Source organism: Ochotona curzoniae, unplaced genomic scaffold (assembly GCF_017591425.1).
Source record: "Ochotona curzoniae isolate NIBS_2020 unplaced genomic scaffold, NIBS_Ocur_1.0 scaffold_1037, whole genome shotgun sequence".
Taxonomy (NCBI): Eukaryota; Metazoa; Chordata; class Mammalia; order Lagomorpha; family Ochotonidae; genus Ochotona; species Ochotona curzoniae.
In genome coordinates this window covers 5,361,138-5,377,962 of record NW_024467083.1, presented here as the reverse complement: position 1 = coordinate 5,377,962, position 16,825 = coordinate 5,361,138, and the positions used below count along the sequence as shown (strand labels likewise).

Genomic DNA, 16,825 nt, shown 5'->3' with positions numbered 1-16,825 from the left:
CCTGGTTTCGGCCCAATTTACTGGTAAGTGCCATCCTGTTTTCAAACCAATGAACCATTTTACATGCTCATCAAGAATGCACAAGAGTTTCTATTTTTCTATATCTTAGTCAATAGTTGTTATTTTTTCCCTTTGTTTTTAAATAACGGTTATCTTAGAAGATGTGAAGTAGGCTGTGGTTTTGATGTGCACTTTTCTATTATTGAGGCTGAACATCTTTTTATATCCTTATAACCACTTTTTGGGAAAAATACAAATTCATGCCCTTTGCCCAATTTTAAATTAGGCTGTTTATATTTTGGCTGTTAAATTTGAATTTTCTGTATTTTTCAGATATTAATCCCATGTAAAACACATGATTTGTATATATTTTATCCTAGCACTATTTTAAAGATTTATTTATATATTTGAGAGACAGCTACAGAGGGGTAGGGGAGAAGACAATGAGAGAAAGAGAGAGATCTTTCATCTCCTGGTTCACTCCCCTTATGGCTGCAACAGCCAGGGCAGAGCCAATCTGAAGCCAGGAGCCTGGAACTCCATCCAGGTCTCCCACATGGGAGGCAGTTGCACTGCTTTCTCAGTAGTATTAGCAGGGAGCTGCATCAGAAGTGGAGCAGCTGGGACTTGAACTGGCGCATGCATTACAGGCTGGCGTCCCAATTGGCAGTTTAATCCAATGCAAAATGCTATTACTGCTCCCACTACACCAGAGTATTTAAAATCAGGAATGCATGCTGAATTTTGTCTGATGATTTATATGCACTGAAAATTTTTTCCTAAAAATGGGTTAATATGAATTATTTTGATGGATTTTTAAAAGATTTATTTTTATTGGAAAGTCAGACATACAGAGAGGAGGAGAGACAGAGAGGAAGTTCTTTCATCCTTTGGTTCACTCCCCAAGTGGCCGCAATGGCCAGAGCTTGAGTTGAGTTGATCCAAAGCCAGGAGTTCGGAGCCTCTTGTAGATCTCTTGAGCGGGTGCAGGGTCCCAAGATATTGGGCTGTCCTTGACTCCTTTCCGAGGCCACAAGCAGGGAGCTGGAAGGGAAGCGGGACCACTGGGATTAGAACCAGTGCCCATATGGGATTCTGGTGTAGGCAAGGCGAGGACTTTTAGCTGCTAGGCTACCACACCGGGCCCTTGATTTATTTTTAAAAATAATTTTATGAGGGTTGACACAGTGGTGAAGCATACTAATCCTCTACTTACAGTGCAAGTGTCTCATGTGCACTCTGGTTTCTGCCTTGGTTGCTCCACTTCCAATACAGTTCTTTGCTGTGGCATGGGAAAGTGGTGAATAGCTTTAGTCCTTAGACACTTGAGTCCATGAGGGAGACCTGGGAGAAGCTCCTGGCTCCTGGCTTTGGATTGACTCAGCTCTGGCTGCTGCAGCTATTTAGGGAGCAAGCCAGAAGATGGAAGACATCCCTCTCTCCCTGTCTCCCCTCTTTCTATAAAACTTGCTTTTTAAGTAGAAGTTAGCAAATCTTAAAAAATAGTAATGTAATAGATATAATTCATACCATTTATGATTCACTCATTTAAAGCATAAGACTCATGGTTTACAGCATCCACTGAGTTGTGCAATCACCATCACAATTACTTTTAGGACATTTTGACTATAAAAGGAAGGTCCATGCTCATTCATTAGCAGTCACTTACCGGTTCTGTTTGTATGAGTAAGCTAAGATCACCACAACAAAACATCAGAGGTGGCAGGTTCAACATGCAGACTTAACCTCTCATAGTTCTAGATAGCTCCAGGATCAGATCAAAGTGTCAGCAGCAGAGCTAAGTTAAATCTATTTGCAATATCCAAATCCCTAATCAGAGTGCCGGTTCGAGACCTAGCTGCTCTCCTTTGCATCCACCTCCCTGCTAAAGTGCCTGGGAGGCAGCAGTAATGATGCAAGTACATGTCCCTGCCACCCACGGGGCAGAACAGGATGGGGTGCCAGGCTCCTGGCTTAGGCCTGACCCACCCCTGGCTGTCGTGGGTATTTGTGGTGTGCACCGTATGGATGGAAGATGTCTTTTATCCATTGTGCCACACTGCCGGCCCCTCAAACACACCCACTTCTCTCTCTGTATATACCCCTGGGGTCTCTGCATCTTTCAAAAATATTTTTAAAATACTTTAAAACTGATAGGTCATAGCTTATCTCAATATATCATTCCTTCTTATGGTGAAAAATAATATTTCATTGTGTGGAAACACTGTATTTTGTTTACCCATTCAAATGTTGGTGTTCGCTTAATTATTTATACATTTCAGCTACTGTGAATAAAACTATTATAAAAATCCGTGTACAAGATTTTCTAGGAATGGAATCCTGTATCATAACTAACTCATTATCTAATTGCCTGAGGAACTATCAGACTATTTTCCACAAGGTTATACTATTTTATATTCATAATAAGTGTATTCCAATTTCTCCACCGCCTATGTCCTATGACTGTAGTCATCCTAGCTGATGTGATGTTACCTCATTTTAGTCTGATTTGAATTTACATGGATTATGACATTGAACATCATTTCATATGCTCACTGGACATACATGTCTTCTTTTGAATAATGTGCTTAGATCCTTTGCCAACTTTGGGCTGTTTCTCTTTTAACCAGTGAGTTGTATTGACGCTGATTCAGTGTTAGTTTAACTTTATATTGTTGAACAGATTGCACTTAGTCATGGTATTTTCTATATACTAACATATCTAAGTTGACAAATTTTCACTCAGAATTTTTGCAACTATATTTGTTAGGGATGTTGATCCATAGTTTTCTATTCTTGTAAGGACCTTGTCTGGTTTTATTATCAAGGTGCTGGTTTTATAAGGAATTTGCAAACTATTTCTTCACTTTTCAATTCTGTGGAAAAGTTTATGTAGAAGAGTTTGTATAGATATTTCTTCCCCAAGAACTTCACAGATTTCATAACTTACAATATAGATATTCACATTATCTACTTCAGAAATATTTGGTTGTCTTGGGATAACACTAATTATAACAATTGCTTTAATTCCCTTTTAAAAACTCTGTTACGGGCCTGGCGCGGTGGCGCGGTGGTTAAGGTCCTCGCCTTGCACGCCCGGGATCCCATATGGGCGCCAGTTCTATCCCGGAAGCCCTGCTTCCCATCCAGCTTCCTGCCTGTGGCCTGGGAAAGCAGTCGAGGACGGCCCAAAAAGCTTTGGGACCCTGCACCTGCGTGGGAGACCTGGAAGAGTCTCCTGGCTTCGGACCGGCATGGCATTGGCCGTCGTTGCGCTCACTTGGGGAGTGAATCATCGGACAGAAGATGTTCCTCTCTGTCTCTCTTCTCTGTATATCCGCCTTTCCAATAAAAATAATAAAAATAAATCTTAAAAAAAAAAAAAACTCTGTTACGATGATGTCACTTTCCTTTTGCCTGACACTGGCAATCTATACCTTTATTTATCTGGATAAATATTTATGCATTTTATTGATAATGCCAAAGAGCCAGTTTCTGATTTAATTTTCTCTACTGTTTTTATTTTCCATTTCATTATGATGGGTAACATCTTCTTCCTTTGGGAAGCACTGCATTCTTCTATTTACTTTAAGATAAAAGCTGAGATCATTAAGACTTTTCTTCCTCTGAAAACATAGGCGTTCAGTGTTATTTATGCCTCCAATTAGTGAGTTGGCTCTGTTTAACTTACTATGGCTTGTGTTTTCATTCCAAATGCAGTTATTTTTTTTGATTTCTTTTTGATCCATGGTTCATTTAGACTGTATGATTTAGTTTCCCAAAACTTCCCCTAAGCTGTTCTGTTATGGATTTCTAACTTAATTTCGTTGTTTTCAGAGAATGAACTTGATAGTCTTGGATCCTTTTTTACATGTATAGAATTTTTCTGGTTAGTTTTGATTGATTGTTTTTCTTACTATTGAGTCATATTTTCCTCCTCCTTTGCATCCTTTGTGATTTTTGATTAAAGACATTCTGAGTTTTCATTCTGAATAGTTTACTTCCATAAATGAGACTCTGACCTCAGGAAAGAAAGCATTACTTTTCAACCATTGTTTAGTATGGACTTAGCTATGTCAGAAGTGGGCCAAGCTGGCCTCTGTAAGAAGGAAACAGAAACTATTGCAGGCTTTGTAATAATTGTACAGTCTGTTCTAAGTATGAGTATTCAACTATGCTGCCAAAGTGTGTATCAGCCAGACAATATATAAATAAACTTTATTTTCAAGTCAGGACAGGCCACATTTGGCCTGAGGATTTAATAAGCTAATCTCTGGCCCATGTTCACAAGGGCTAGCTCTTCTTTTCATATAATGTCCTTGTTAAGTTTTCGTATCATGGTATGTTGGTCCCATAAAATAAGTGAAATTTCACCTCCTTTATTTTCTGATATGGTTTCTGTAATATTGACATTATTTCTTCCACAAATGTTTGCTAGTTTCTTCCAGTAAAGCTACCCAAGCCTGAAGTATTCTTTATGAAAATGTTGTAAATTGCAAATACAATTTCCTTCACAAAAAAACCTATTCGATTTTAAAGTTCCATTTGGTACATATGGTAAGTTGTGTTGTTCAAAGAATTACTCCATTTTATCCACATTAAGTCAAATTTAATGGCATAGAGCTATTCTAAATATTTAATAATTATGTGCATAAATGTATAGAGGATATCATACTCCTTTTTCATTCTGAATAGCGATAATTTGTACTATTTTTTCTTCAATAGATTTGCTAGCTTTTTTCTTTTTTTTTTTTAAAGAATTATTTATTTTCACTACAAAGTCAGATATAAAGAGAGGAGGAGAGACAGAGAGAAAGATCCTCTGTCCAATGATTCACTCCCCAAGTGAGCACAACAGCCGATGCTATGCCGATCCGAAGCCAGGATCCAGGAACTTCTTCCAGATCTCCCACATGGGTGCAGGGTCCCAAGGCTTTGGGCCATCCTCGAATACTTTCCCAGGCCATAAGCAGGGAGCTGGAAGGGAAGTGGAGCTGCCAGGATTAGAACCGGGATCCATATGGGATCCCGGCACGTTCAAGGCGAGGACTTTAGCTGCTAGGCCACGCCGCAGGGCCCAGCTTTTTTTTTTTCTTAAGACTAATTTATTTGAAAGACAGAATGATTTGGAGAAAAGAGGAAATTTTTCATCTGATGGTTAACATTCCACATGGCTGCATTAGCTAGGTCTGGGTCAGACCAAATCCAGGAACCAGGAACTCCTAAGTACATGGGTTATCTTCTGTTGCTGGATTGAAACTGGAGCAGCCAGGACTTGAACCAGCACTTTGATAAGGATGTCAGTGTTGCCAGCAATGGCTTAGATCCCGATATTACAGTGCTAGATCCTGCAAGTATTTTTAAAGAACCAACTTTTAGGTATGTCAATCTGCTTTATTTTTTCTGCATCACTAACTTTGTTTTATCTTTGTTTTTCCCTTCTCTTTAAAATTTTTTAAATTCCCTCTATTTTTAAATTTGCCTTTTTTCTTTCAAAGAGTCATTTTTATTGAAAAGTCAAATTTACAGACAGAAGGAGTTTTACAGAGAGAAAGATCTTCCATCCTCTAAATCACTCCCCAATGGCCGGGGCTGATCTGAACCAAAGCCCCACGCAGGAAGCTGGCAGGGAAGTGGAGCAGCAGGACTAGAACCAGCACCCATATGAGATCCTGGCACATGTGAGGCAAGGATTTTAGTTACAAGGCTATAACACTGGGCCCTTAATCTGTTCTTTATTTATGGCTTCTTAGGGTAGAAACAGGTCATTGCCCTTTCTTTTTAAAGCAGTTTTTTGTTTTTAACAAAACTGAGTTTTTTTAATGTTGAAAAGTCGAGAGTTTCAGAGAAAGAGGGAGAGGCAGAGACAGAGATCTATCTTCCATTCCCAAATGGCTATAATGGGCAGAACTGGGCCAGGTGAGTCAGGAGCCAGAAGCTTCACCCAGTCTCCCATGGGGGCTGCAGGGGCCCAAACACTTGCATTATCTGTTACAGCTTTTCCCAGGGAGCTGGATCAGAAGTGGAACAGCAGAAACACAAACCAGTAAAGCTATATGGGATGCTGGCATCGCAGGTGGTAGCTTTACCTGCCATGCCTCAATGCTGGCCACAGCTCACAGTTTTTTTTTTTTTTTTAATAAGTTTTAAATTTAGAGGCAAAGAGACATGGAGAGGGAGGAAGGGAGAGAGTGAGGGATGGAAAGCTTCTATTTGTCAAAGACTGTAATGGCTGGGCCTGAAGCAGAAGCTGGGAAGTCATCTACTTATAGGGCAGAATAAGAGAGGTAGTGAAAGTAAGAAAGAAAGCAACTCCATGTTCTGGTTCTGTCCTCAAATGTAATTTAGGCTGGGCTGGAATGAAGCCAGGAATGATATTCAGTCTCCTGTATCAATGGCAGGAAATCGATTACTTGAGCAGTCACCACTGACTTCCAAAGTCTGCAAGAGCAGGAAGCAGGAGTCAGCAGTCAGAGCAGGAGATGAAACCCAGAAAGCCAGAGGGCAAGATGCAGGTGTGTCTTCATCACTAGGCCAGATGCTCACCCCCGAGTTTATAAACGTAAAGGCTTACACATGCCATATTAATTCTGTGGTGCTATTTTTCTTCCACTATAAAGCCAAACATGTATAAACGAAGTTACTAATTCAAAGTCCATTTCTTTATAACAACAAATCATAACTTGTTCGTTACATAAATAATACAACTAGTAAAACAAAAATAATGCAACTACTCCATAAGATTGTAATGAGGATTAACTGAGTAAATATAATATGCCTAGCATAGTTCTTGCTAAATAAAAATAGAAAAGCCAGCCAGTGTAGTGTAATTACCAGTCTATCACATGACTTTTAAATTCATATTCTAGATTCATAAAATTAAGTACTACTAGAAAACCAGCAAATAACATGGTAGTATTACTTAAAATTTGAGTTACACAATGTATTTACACATTTTTAACAATGACTTTTATATAAGCAAGCACAAGTAAGTTTAAACCAAAAATAATAAAACTTTCACTCAAAATATAACTAGTTTTTTAGAAGAAAGAACTCTTTAGAAATATTAAAATATAAAATTTATTCAAAAACAGTAATAGTTTTATGATGTATGAGCTACAAAAATAAAATGTAGCATATTACCAAAAATTCCATTTTCCATCACATCAACATCTTCTCTTTCATTATAAATTTTCTCCCTAGAATAACACAAAATAAAAGATTAACATCTGAAATATTTTTATATTGACTTAGCATTAAAAATCCACTTCAATATTCAGAAGCACAATTTAAAATCAGGCTTTTGTCTGCTGCTCTGCCAGGAGCATTGGCAGGGTGCTACACTGGAAAACAAGGAGTCAGGACTTGAACCGACACTGAGACTTGGCATGCTGATGCCATCATTTAACCTGTTGTATCACAACACTGGCTTTTAAATATCTTAATTTTATGTCTCCTGTTTTGAGTTTTAATTTTCTAGTTGAGGGTCCAGTGCTGTGGTGTGGCAAATTGTGTCTTAATTGACTAAAAATGTGATTCATAATAAGTTAATAATGGACAACACCGATATAAAAAGTAATCCTAGTTTTGTGGGGAAAATGGTAGAAGTGCAAGATTGAACTAGATATCTTATTATGTATGTATGTATGTAAAGATTTACTTTACTTGTAAGGCAGAAGAGGAGGCAGAGAGAGAGAATCTTCCATCTAGTTTCTCAATCCCCAAATGATCCCAACAACCTGGGCTAGGCCAGGATACAGCTAGGAACTAGGTATTCTTCTAGGTCTCTCACGGGGGTACAGGAGCCCAGGGACTTGAAACATCTTCCACTGCTTTCCCAGGAGCACTGCTAGGGAGCTGGATTCAAAGTGGAGCAGCATGCCAAGTCCTGACTCCTTGTCTTCCAATCCAACACCCTACCAATGCTCCTAAGAAGGCAGCAAACCATGGCCTAAATACTTGGGTTCCTGTCATTTACGTGGGAGACTGGGTAGAGCTGTTGGTTTCTGGGTTTCACCTACCCCAGAGCTGATCATTGCAGCCATCTCAATAGTGAACAAGCAGAAGGAAGATCTTTTTGTCATTACCTTTCCTTCTCTAATTCTGACTTAAAATATGAATTAATAAATCTTTAAAAGGTAATTACAAAAAACATAAAAAGTTTAAATCAAAAACAAAACCATTTCCTAGAGGTGGGTATTTGGCTGAGTAGTCAAGACACCCTCCCTGCTTGTGTCCCATATTGGAGTGCCTAGGTCCAATACCCTGCTCTGGTTCCTGACTCCACCTGCCTGCTAGGGCAGACCATGAGAGCAAGTGATGGCTCAAGTAGTTGGGTTCCTGCCACCGCTTTGTGAGATGTGGATCATGTTTCTAGTTCTAGCTTCAGCATTTTAGGCATTGTGGGAAATGAAAGAGCAGCTGGGAATTTGTTTTTTTCCTCCTAAAGAGAACAAACAAAATACTTCTAGTTGGTAATTCTACTAGATTTCCTTAATGTACTGATATTTTTCAACTAGGTAATAAAACAATTTCACATACTGTACTCCAATTATTTGAGAGCAGAGAGGACAGACAGAGTAGTCTCCCAAGCTCCCATCTACTGGTTCAGTCCCCAGCTGCCTGCGCCCTAGGGCCTGGGGCCTGGGGCCTGGGGCCGAAGGCAGGAATACAACCCACGTCTCCTGGGTGGGTAGTAGGAACCCAATTACTCCAGTCATCACCACTGTCTCCCAAGGTCTGCTGAAGTCAGGAGCTAGAACAGGGAATCAAATTCAGGTACTTTGATTACTGGACACTGGTGTTTTAACCACTAGGTTAAACGTCTGCTCACATCTTCTCTTCTGTATAAATCTTCAATACCTTATTCGTATGCAGCTAATATTCCTGATTCTTATTTCACTAAGAAAATAAAGGCAATCAATTAATAAATTATTTTCTCACATTTAACTTTTACTGTATGTTTTTATGCCCACATATTCTATTATCCTTCCCACTATAGGGGGTGAACTACTGTTTGTCATAATTTTATTTATTTTCATTTTATTTGAAAGGGAAAGGAGAGGGAGAGAGATCTTCCATCTACTCGCATCTCCTTCGTTGGGCCAAGACAAAGTCAGAAGCCTGAATCATCCTAGGTTTCCCACATGGGTCGCAGGGGCCTCAGAACTTCAGCCATCACTCGTGTCTCTCACAGTGCTCCAAACTGAAGGCTGAAATCTGAAGCAGAGCCAGAACTTGAACTCACTATTTAGGATGCAAGTGCCTCAAGTGGCATTATTAACCACTGTACCCAAAGCCTGCCCGTACCCTTTTATTGATCCAGCACCTCTTCTTCTCTTTGTCCTTAAGCCTACAGTTTCACTCTTCGTACACTTTCTGTCCTGAATGATTTTTTTTGTTTCCTTGACTACAGTGTCATTTCTATCAATAAAACAACCCTAAAAACAAAACAAAAAACTCTCCCTTGATAATGCCCTCAGTTCTCTGCTTTACTCATTATGTGGAGAGCTGTCTATTCTTGGTGCTTCTATTTTCTTACTTTTCATTCTCTACCAGATCCATCCTAATCAGGCTGTAGTCCCACAATTATTCTGAAGTTATTCTTACAAAGGTCATCCAGAGCTGCTTACTATTAAATACAAAGTTAATTATCATCTCTGATGTTAGTTAGCAACATCCAACACAGGTGACCTCACCATCCTTCTTGAAATACACTTTATTTTTCTTCTTTACTTGGCATGGGAGATACTACTACTTTCCCAACTGTCCTCCTTCCTCACTTTTCAGTTACTTTTATTGGATGATCAGCTTCTTGAATACTAAAACTCTGGGCTTACTACTTGGATTAATTTTTCTACTTCCATTTATTTCCTTGATTTAATGCAGCATCTTAAATATGATATTAAATATCATCTCCATATTGATAGCGTCTAAATTTAAAACTTTATCTCATATACTCAATCATTCATCTATCGCTTCCACCTGATATCTAGTGATTTAACTATCCAAAGCCAATCTCATGGTCCTCTGCAGGCCTCTGAATCTGCTTATCTCCTAGAATTTCCCATCTTAGTTAATGTGGTCAGTTCTTTCGCTCAGCTACTCTGGTTTTAGAATTCTCACAATTTTCTTTGACTTTTCACTTAAAATCAATGTCAAATCTACCTCCAAAATGTATTCAAAAGCTGATCTGTTTTAAACTTATCTATCACCTGCTTATCTGAGATTACCTTTTGACTAATTATTAAAATAGGTTACTAGATGGCTTGGATTTTTATTTCTTTATCATCTATTCCTCATAAAGTAGCCAGAGTGATCGTTTTAAAAGGGAACAGCACCTTACAATCACTTCCCACCATAGGTGAAATAAAATCTCCAGTTCTTCTAGGAGCTCCACGATCATTCTAGACCCTGCATCCTATTTCTATCACCCCTATCATTCTCTCATCTCATCTGCAATGAAGGAACTTCCAAAAGTGTATGGAAAATGGAATTAAAAGAGGTTTATTTTGGTAAAAAATTTTGATGGTCAGGAAAGACCTGGATGACACAGTATCCCTTGTCACAGTCTATCTTTTACTAGCTTTTATTCATAACACTTATTCCTGCCTGGCATTGCACCATGTTTGCCTCTTTATAGTTTCCCCCACAAAAATATAAGCTCTGTGCAGACAGGGCACTGGTCATTTTTATTCCTATACTTTAAAAAAAAAGATTTATTTATTTTTATTGGAAAGACAGATATACTGAGAGGAGGCGAGACAAAGAGAAAGATCTTTTGTTCATTGATTCACTTCCCAAGTGGCTGCAACGGCCAGAGTTGAGCTGAGCCGAAGCCAGGAGCCCGGAGCATCTTTGGGTCTCCTACGTGGGTACAGGGTCCCAAGTCTTTGAGCCATTCTCAGCTGATTTCCAAGCCATAAGCAGGGAGCTGGATGGGAAGCAGGCAGCCGGGATATGAACCGGCACCTGTATGGGATCCCAGCATGTGTAAGGTGAGGACTTTAGCTACTAGGCTACCATGCCAGGTCTGCCTACACTTCTAGTGTCTACTGCATTATAGATACTCAATATTTCTTGAGTGAAACAAGTGACTGAATAAGTGACATGGTTAGAAAGAGAAACACAAGGAGAGATGGAAGGAAGGAGGGATGGGAGGGTTCACTCCCCATACAGCTGCATTGGCTAGGGCGTGGCTAGGCTGAAGTCAGGTGTCTGAAGCACCATCTGGGCTTCTCATGTTCTGGCATGCATACTCGATGCTACTGTTGCAGGTGGTGGCTTTACCCACTGTGCACCACTCGAGTCCCATAAGCACTGGATTTTATCAGGCTTTCTCAGGCAAGATCTCACCAAGATAGAACTACATTTCTATAACAACTTCTCTGTAACTTCCCTCGGCCTCACTGACACCCTGAAAACAAGTTTAGTGGCCAACATCGCAGTGCAGTGGGTTAAATTGCTGCCTGCAAAGCCATCATCCATGCAGCAGCTTGAGTCCTGTCTTTACCCACCTCCAAGATAGCTCCCTGCTAATGTACCTGAGGAGGCAGTAGAAGATGAACTAAGTGCATGACTCCCATTACCTAGAGAAGAAAGTCAAATGGAGTTCCAGGCTCCTGGCTTTTGATTGGTCTAACCCCAGCCATTGCAGCCATTTAGACAGTGAAGCAGTAGACTGAAGATCTGTCTTGTTATAAATATATACATATTTATATATATTTAAATATATATATATATTTATTTATTTTCAATTACTTAAAAGGCAAGAGTGACTGAGAGAAACAATGAATTATCTTCCAGCTAGTAATTCGCTCCCAAATGCCTGCATTAGCCAAGTCTGTGCCAGGCTGAAACCAGGAGCCCAGAACTCTAGCCTGATGTCCGTCATAAGGTTGTGCAGTTGAGCCATCATTCATCACAACCCAGAAGGTATCATCAGAAAGCTGGATGCCAGGACTCAAGCACTTTGATATAGGATGCGAGTTTCAAGAGAAGCCTTAAACTGCTGAGAAATAGCGTCCACCCTAATTTTTAAAAAAAATCAATTAGCTAATTAATTAATTTGGAGGCAGAGAGCTTCTATTTGCTGGTTTATTTCCCAGATGCTTAGCAATGGTCAGCCCTGGGCTGGGGCCAAACAGGCTACTCAGTAAAAGTGTCCCAAGTGGGTGGGAGCGGGCCAACTACTTGCAACTTCATTGCTCCTTCCTAGGATCTGCTTTAGAAGGAAACTGGATATTGTATGAGTGTTAACTGCTAGGTATAATATCTGTCCCTATGCTTGCTCTTCAATAGGGATTAATTAGTTAAATCAACTTTCTAAAGGTCAGGGATATCCAATAATAGCATACTCTAACTCAGAGACCAAGTGAACAGTAACTTAAGACAAAACAGAAAAAGTTCACTTCAAAAGAATGTACTTCCTCTTGATTATCTCATCTTGCACTTACTGCTACCTACTTCTAAATCTCCAACCCAACTATCTCACATTATCACCTAGAGAAATAGGTTTCTACTAGTTATTTAATATATTTAATGTACAAAGTCTAAACTCTACTTTTTCAAACACTGATTTTTTTCTTGAAGATTTTTGAGTCAATTTTCTGTGAATTTTAGGTCTTTTCAAATTTTTTCTCCTGATTTTCCTATTTAACAACAAAAAAAGAGTGGGTATCACTAAAAACGAGTAGGTTTTCTATATTCCATTTCAACACTTATATTACATGCCCATGACTTTCTCAAGATAAACACACACACACAAGAGTTTCATGGAGTGTGCTGCGTTTACACACAGGTTGAGTATTCCTAAACTAAACATCTGAATGAATTATGAAATGCTCCAACATTGGAAATTTTTTTCAACACTAACATAAGGCAAGTAGAAAATGCTACACCTTTAAATTTCTTATTACATGCATAAAGGTACTAAAATATTGCATAAAATTGCTTTCAAGCAATTTCTATCAGGTATACATGAAATACAAATAGATTTCATGTTTAGACTTGGATCCCATCCCCAACATATTATAATATACATACATATAAACACATACTTATGCAAATATCCCAAAAAACCCCCTGAAATCTGAAACTACTTCTAGCCCTAAGCAATTCTGACAAGTGATGCTCAAACTGTCTATGAATTATTCTCCAAGTAAAAAGTGATATTTCCTGGAGACAAATTATTACAACTTATAATACATGAGCTACATACCTGAGTTAAACCAGCACCTGTTTGCATGGAAGACTTTTTCAATAGTCTCACTTCTTTGTTTATGTATCTTAGCATTCCACTAAGAGTATTAAAGTCATTATTCTCAGAACTATCATCTTCCAGGTTAAATGTGAGAGGTTTGAATGACTCTGTGGAGGCATATATCAGATCCTTCTGGCTTTCTTCTAACGCTGACGGCTGTGTTGACTGCATTTTCTTTAAGTCCTGCAGCAGTTCTTCAGAAAGGTCTTCGTTACCATGACTTCTGAGACTGAGGTCACTGGCACTGATAGAGCGACGGAGCTTTCTACACTTGAGAAAAGAGGCATGAGCAGATTTCGCAAAGTGTGGATCTTCATTACCAGATGCAACATCTGTTGTAGACGCAAATGGGACTGACAGAAATCTGATGTTTTCTGTTCTTCCATTTCCAGAAATTTTGGCTTGTAATCTGGTTAATTCTGATTCCTATATTTATATTAAAAAAAGCTACATTGTAAGTATTCAATACATTTTTGTTAAATTAGTGAATTAATTATTTAATGATGGCAATCTTTGTTCCAGTATAGAAATTCTTTTTATAGCTTTTGAATTTGTTTTAACCTTTTACTATTTATCAATCCAGATAAACTTCATGAATGACTAGATTAAATATCAATTTTCTATAGATATTACTTTCAAATTCTCACAAATAAAAACAAAATAGTAAGGGGCTGATATTGTGGCTTAACAGGTAAAGCTGCTGCCTTCAATGCCTGTATTCCACATGGGCACTGGTTTGTGTCCTGGTTGCTCTATTTCTGACCCAGACTATTATCAGGGATCTGGATCAGGTGCTGCAAATAGTAGTTTTACTCACTATGCCACAATGTCAGCTCCTCTACTTTTTAAGTTTTAAAGGAACTTTAGTGGGGGCCAAAGCATAGCTCAACTGACTAATCCTCCATCTGAAAGGTCGGCATCCCAAATGGGTGCCATTCATGACCCTGGTGTTCCACTTCCCATTCAGGTCTCTCTGCTTGTGGCCTGGGAAAGCAGTGGAGGATGGTTCAAAGCCTAGAGACCCTGTACCCATGCGGGATACCCAGAAGAAGCTCCTGACTCCTGGCTTCAGGTTGGTTCAGCTCCAGCTGTTATGGCTATTGGGGTGTGACCCAGTGGATGAAAGATGTTTCTCTCTGTCTCTCCGTTTCTCTGTAAATCAGCTTTTCCAATAAAAATAAATAAATCTTAAAAAAAAAACTTTAGTAACTTTGAAAACATTTTTGCCCTTTTGATACATACATTAGGAATAAAACTCCCTAAAATAAATGCACCTATCAGAAGAGTTTGTATTTAATCATTTATAAATTGTTCCTTCTGTGTTTATATACCATATACCACAATAATTTTCCAATTCAAAATCTTCTAAATCAAATGCTGTTTGTTCAAAAAGGTCAAGAGTTATAAAATCCTCCCAAAGTACAACAATAAGAAAAATAATTTATAAATTTACTTTTTCAATGTTAGATTTCTAAATATATTTGCTTACTTTAATAAGTAATGCTTCATTTGTAGCTTCAATTACTTCATTCCTGTCTTGAACTTGCTGATGCAAATTGGTTACAGTGTCCTGAGCTTCTTCTAATTCTAACTTTGCTTTCTCTAACTGTTCATTTAGTTGCTGAACAGAAGTCTTTTGGGAGTCAGCAGAAATCTTCCATTTTGCATGGTTCTCTTGATGTGATACCATCTACAGATTCAAAATTAGAAAAGGAGAAAAAGAAAACAGGCTGAAGCTGGCTTTAGCACATCCAGATACTTTTCTGATCTTAAAAGAAAGTAATTTCTATTTAAAGTTACAAACAGCTGTTTCTCAATAAAATACTGGGGGACAGAAAAGAAAGTAATATAATCTTAAATTTTCTTAAGAACAGTTTTTAAATGTGATGGGTTCTGCTGTTTTGTTTTGTTTTGAATGGGTAGAGGCCTTCTTTTTGAAGAAATTTGAAATTAAAAGTATTCAAGCAAGATAAAGTCACAGCAGAATCCACCAACCCCTCACATGCAGGCTACTGAACTCCCTTGAAAAGAGCTTAATAATAAATGTATTTGTAATCCTTTTCCTACAGAAACATGTGGCATTAGTACTAAAGTCAGTCATTTATTTAGGACAAAACAAAGATTACTTGTATTAAATACAATCATCTTTGGTAGTGTCTTTAATTTAGTTTTTAAAAAAAAAGATGAAAAATTCTACTCAAATTCGTAATATTGCCCCTTCTATAAAGGCTCAGGACACAGTGATAGATAAAAATGGTTCTAATTTTGCTTCTTCATTTGACTTATTACCAGGACAAACACTAGAAGTTATAAAGCTTTACAGAATCACATCACATAAAACTGTTTATGTTATCAATTATTACATATATGCAGTTAGTTTTTTGCAAGTGCCCCTTAACAAATGATGACAGTGGGGACCAGAAGTGGTATAAAACTGACATACACTAATTCATTTAAGCCACACCACAACTATGTAAGACACACTGCTAAAATATCCCAGTTAGATAATCAGATGAGGTAATTTTCCCAAGGGTCATACAAGTGCTCAGTTACCAGGAACCAGCCTCGTTCAGTAATACAAGCATAACATTACAGTATATTAATTCAATAAATGTGAAACATCCATTCTGATTGTGTATTTAGCTATCAAAAATGAAGACTACAATGTATTGTTCCATAACAAAGATTTACAAACGACACTCACTTTTGTCCACAAATGTCAACTTACTTTGGTGGGGTTTAATAGAACAGATTAAATTTTTCTTTACCTCCATATGATAAGCTTCTTTTAAAGATTCTACTTCTGCTGATAATTTCTTAATTTCTGCTTGCATTCTTGCTTCTAAATGAGCTTCACGTACTTGAGATGCACCCAGTTCTTCAGCTAAATGATTTCCATGCGCTTCCTTAAAAATTATTTTTATATTTGGTTACACAAGCTAAACCAATCTAGTCATGAAGTAGTTTAAAAAATTATGTAAACATGTAGAGATAACTTGTTAAATGTTGTACTTTAAAAATCTAGATATTTAACATACTATTTAGCATTTTGTTTGCTATGATAACATACACTAATTTGCTTTCTGAAAAAGTTCAGGATGCTGAATTTTGGCAGTAGTACTTTACTGATAAACTGTTTTTGCTCACCAGATGCATCCCTTGCTTATCAAGAGTTAGCTGAATCTCCAAAGCTACTTGTGGTAGTTGTATTTTAATCAGTGGTATTCTATACAGTGGTCTTCCATCACCTTACATGAAAACTTTCACTTTGTGCAATTTTGTTTTCTATTACCTCAGTTAGGTGTGGTCAATCATAGACCAAAGGTGTTAAATGGCAGATTCCAGAAATAATTCATACATTTTAAACTGTATCATTTTTCCCCCAAAATTATTTTGAACTCTTTGAACTTATCTTAAAAAATTATTATTTTTTTTAAATCTGAAAGAGTGACAGTGAGAAGAGAGACAAAGAGAGATCTTCTGTTGGTACACTTTCCAGCAGGCCACAACAGCAAGGACTGGGCCAGGCTGAAGTCGGGAGCCAAGGATTCCATCCAGATCTCT

At 38.1% G+C, this 16,825-nt stretch overlaps 1 protein-coding gene across 1 annotated transcript in view; it reads right to left on the bottom strand.

Moving 5' to 3' along the window:
* Positions 1 to 7,062: 7,062 nt before the first annotated feature.
* The window catches only part of CCDC18 (coiled-coil domain containing 18), an 85,727-nt gene continuing 75,964 nt past the window's right edge, over positions 7,063 to 16,825 (bottom strand). Inside the window, exons 26-29 of the mRNA XM_040998284.1 lie at positions 16,030 to 16,167; positions 14,751 to 14,951; positions 13,220 to 13,687; positions 7,063 to 7,199 (exon numbers count right to left, since the gene is read on the bottom strand). Coding sequence (XP_040854218.1) covers positions 7,185 to 7,199; positions 13,220 to 13,687; positions 14,751 to 14,951; positions 16,030 to 16,167 — 822 coding nt within the window. The 3' untranslated portion in view covers positions 7,063 to 7,184. The remainder of the gene's footprint in view (positions 7,200 to 13,219; positions 13,688 to 14,750; positions 14,952 to 16,029; positions 16,168 to 16,825) is intronic.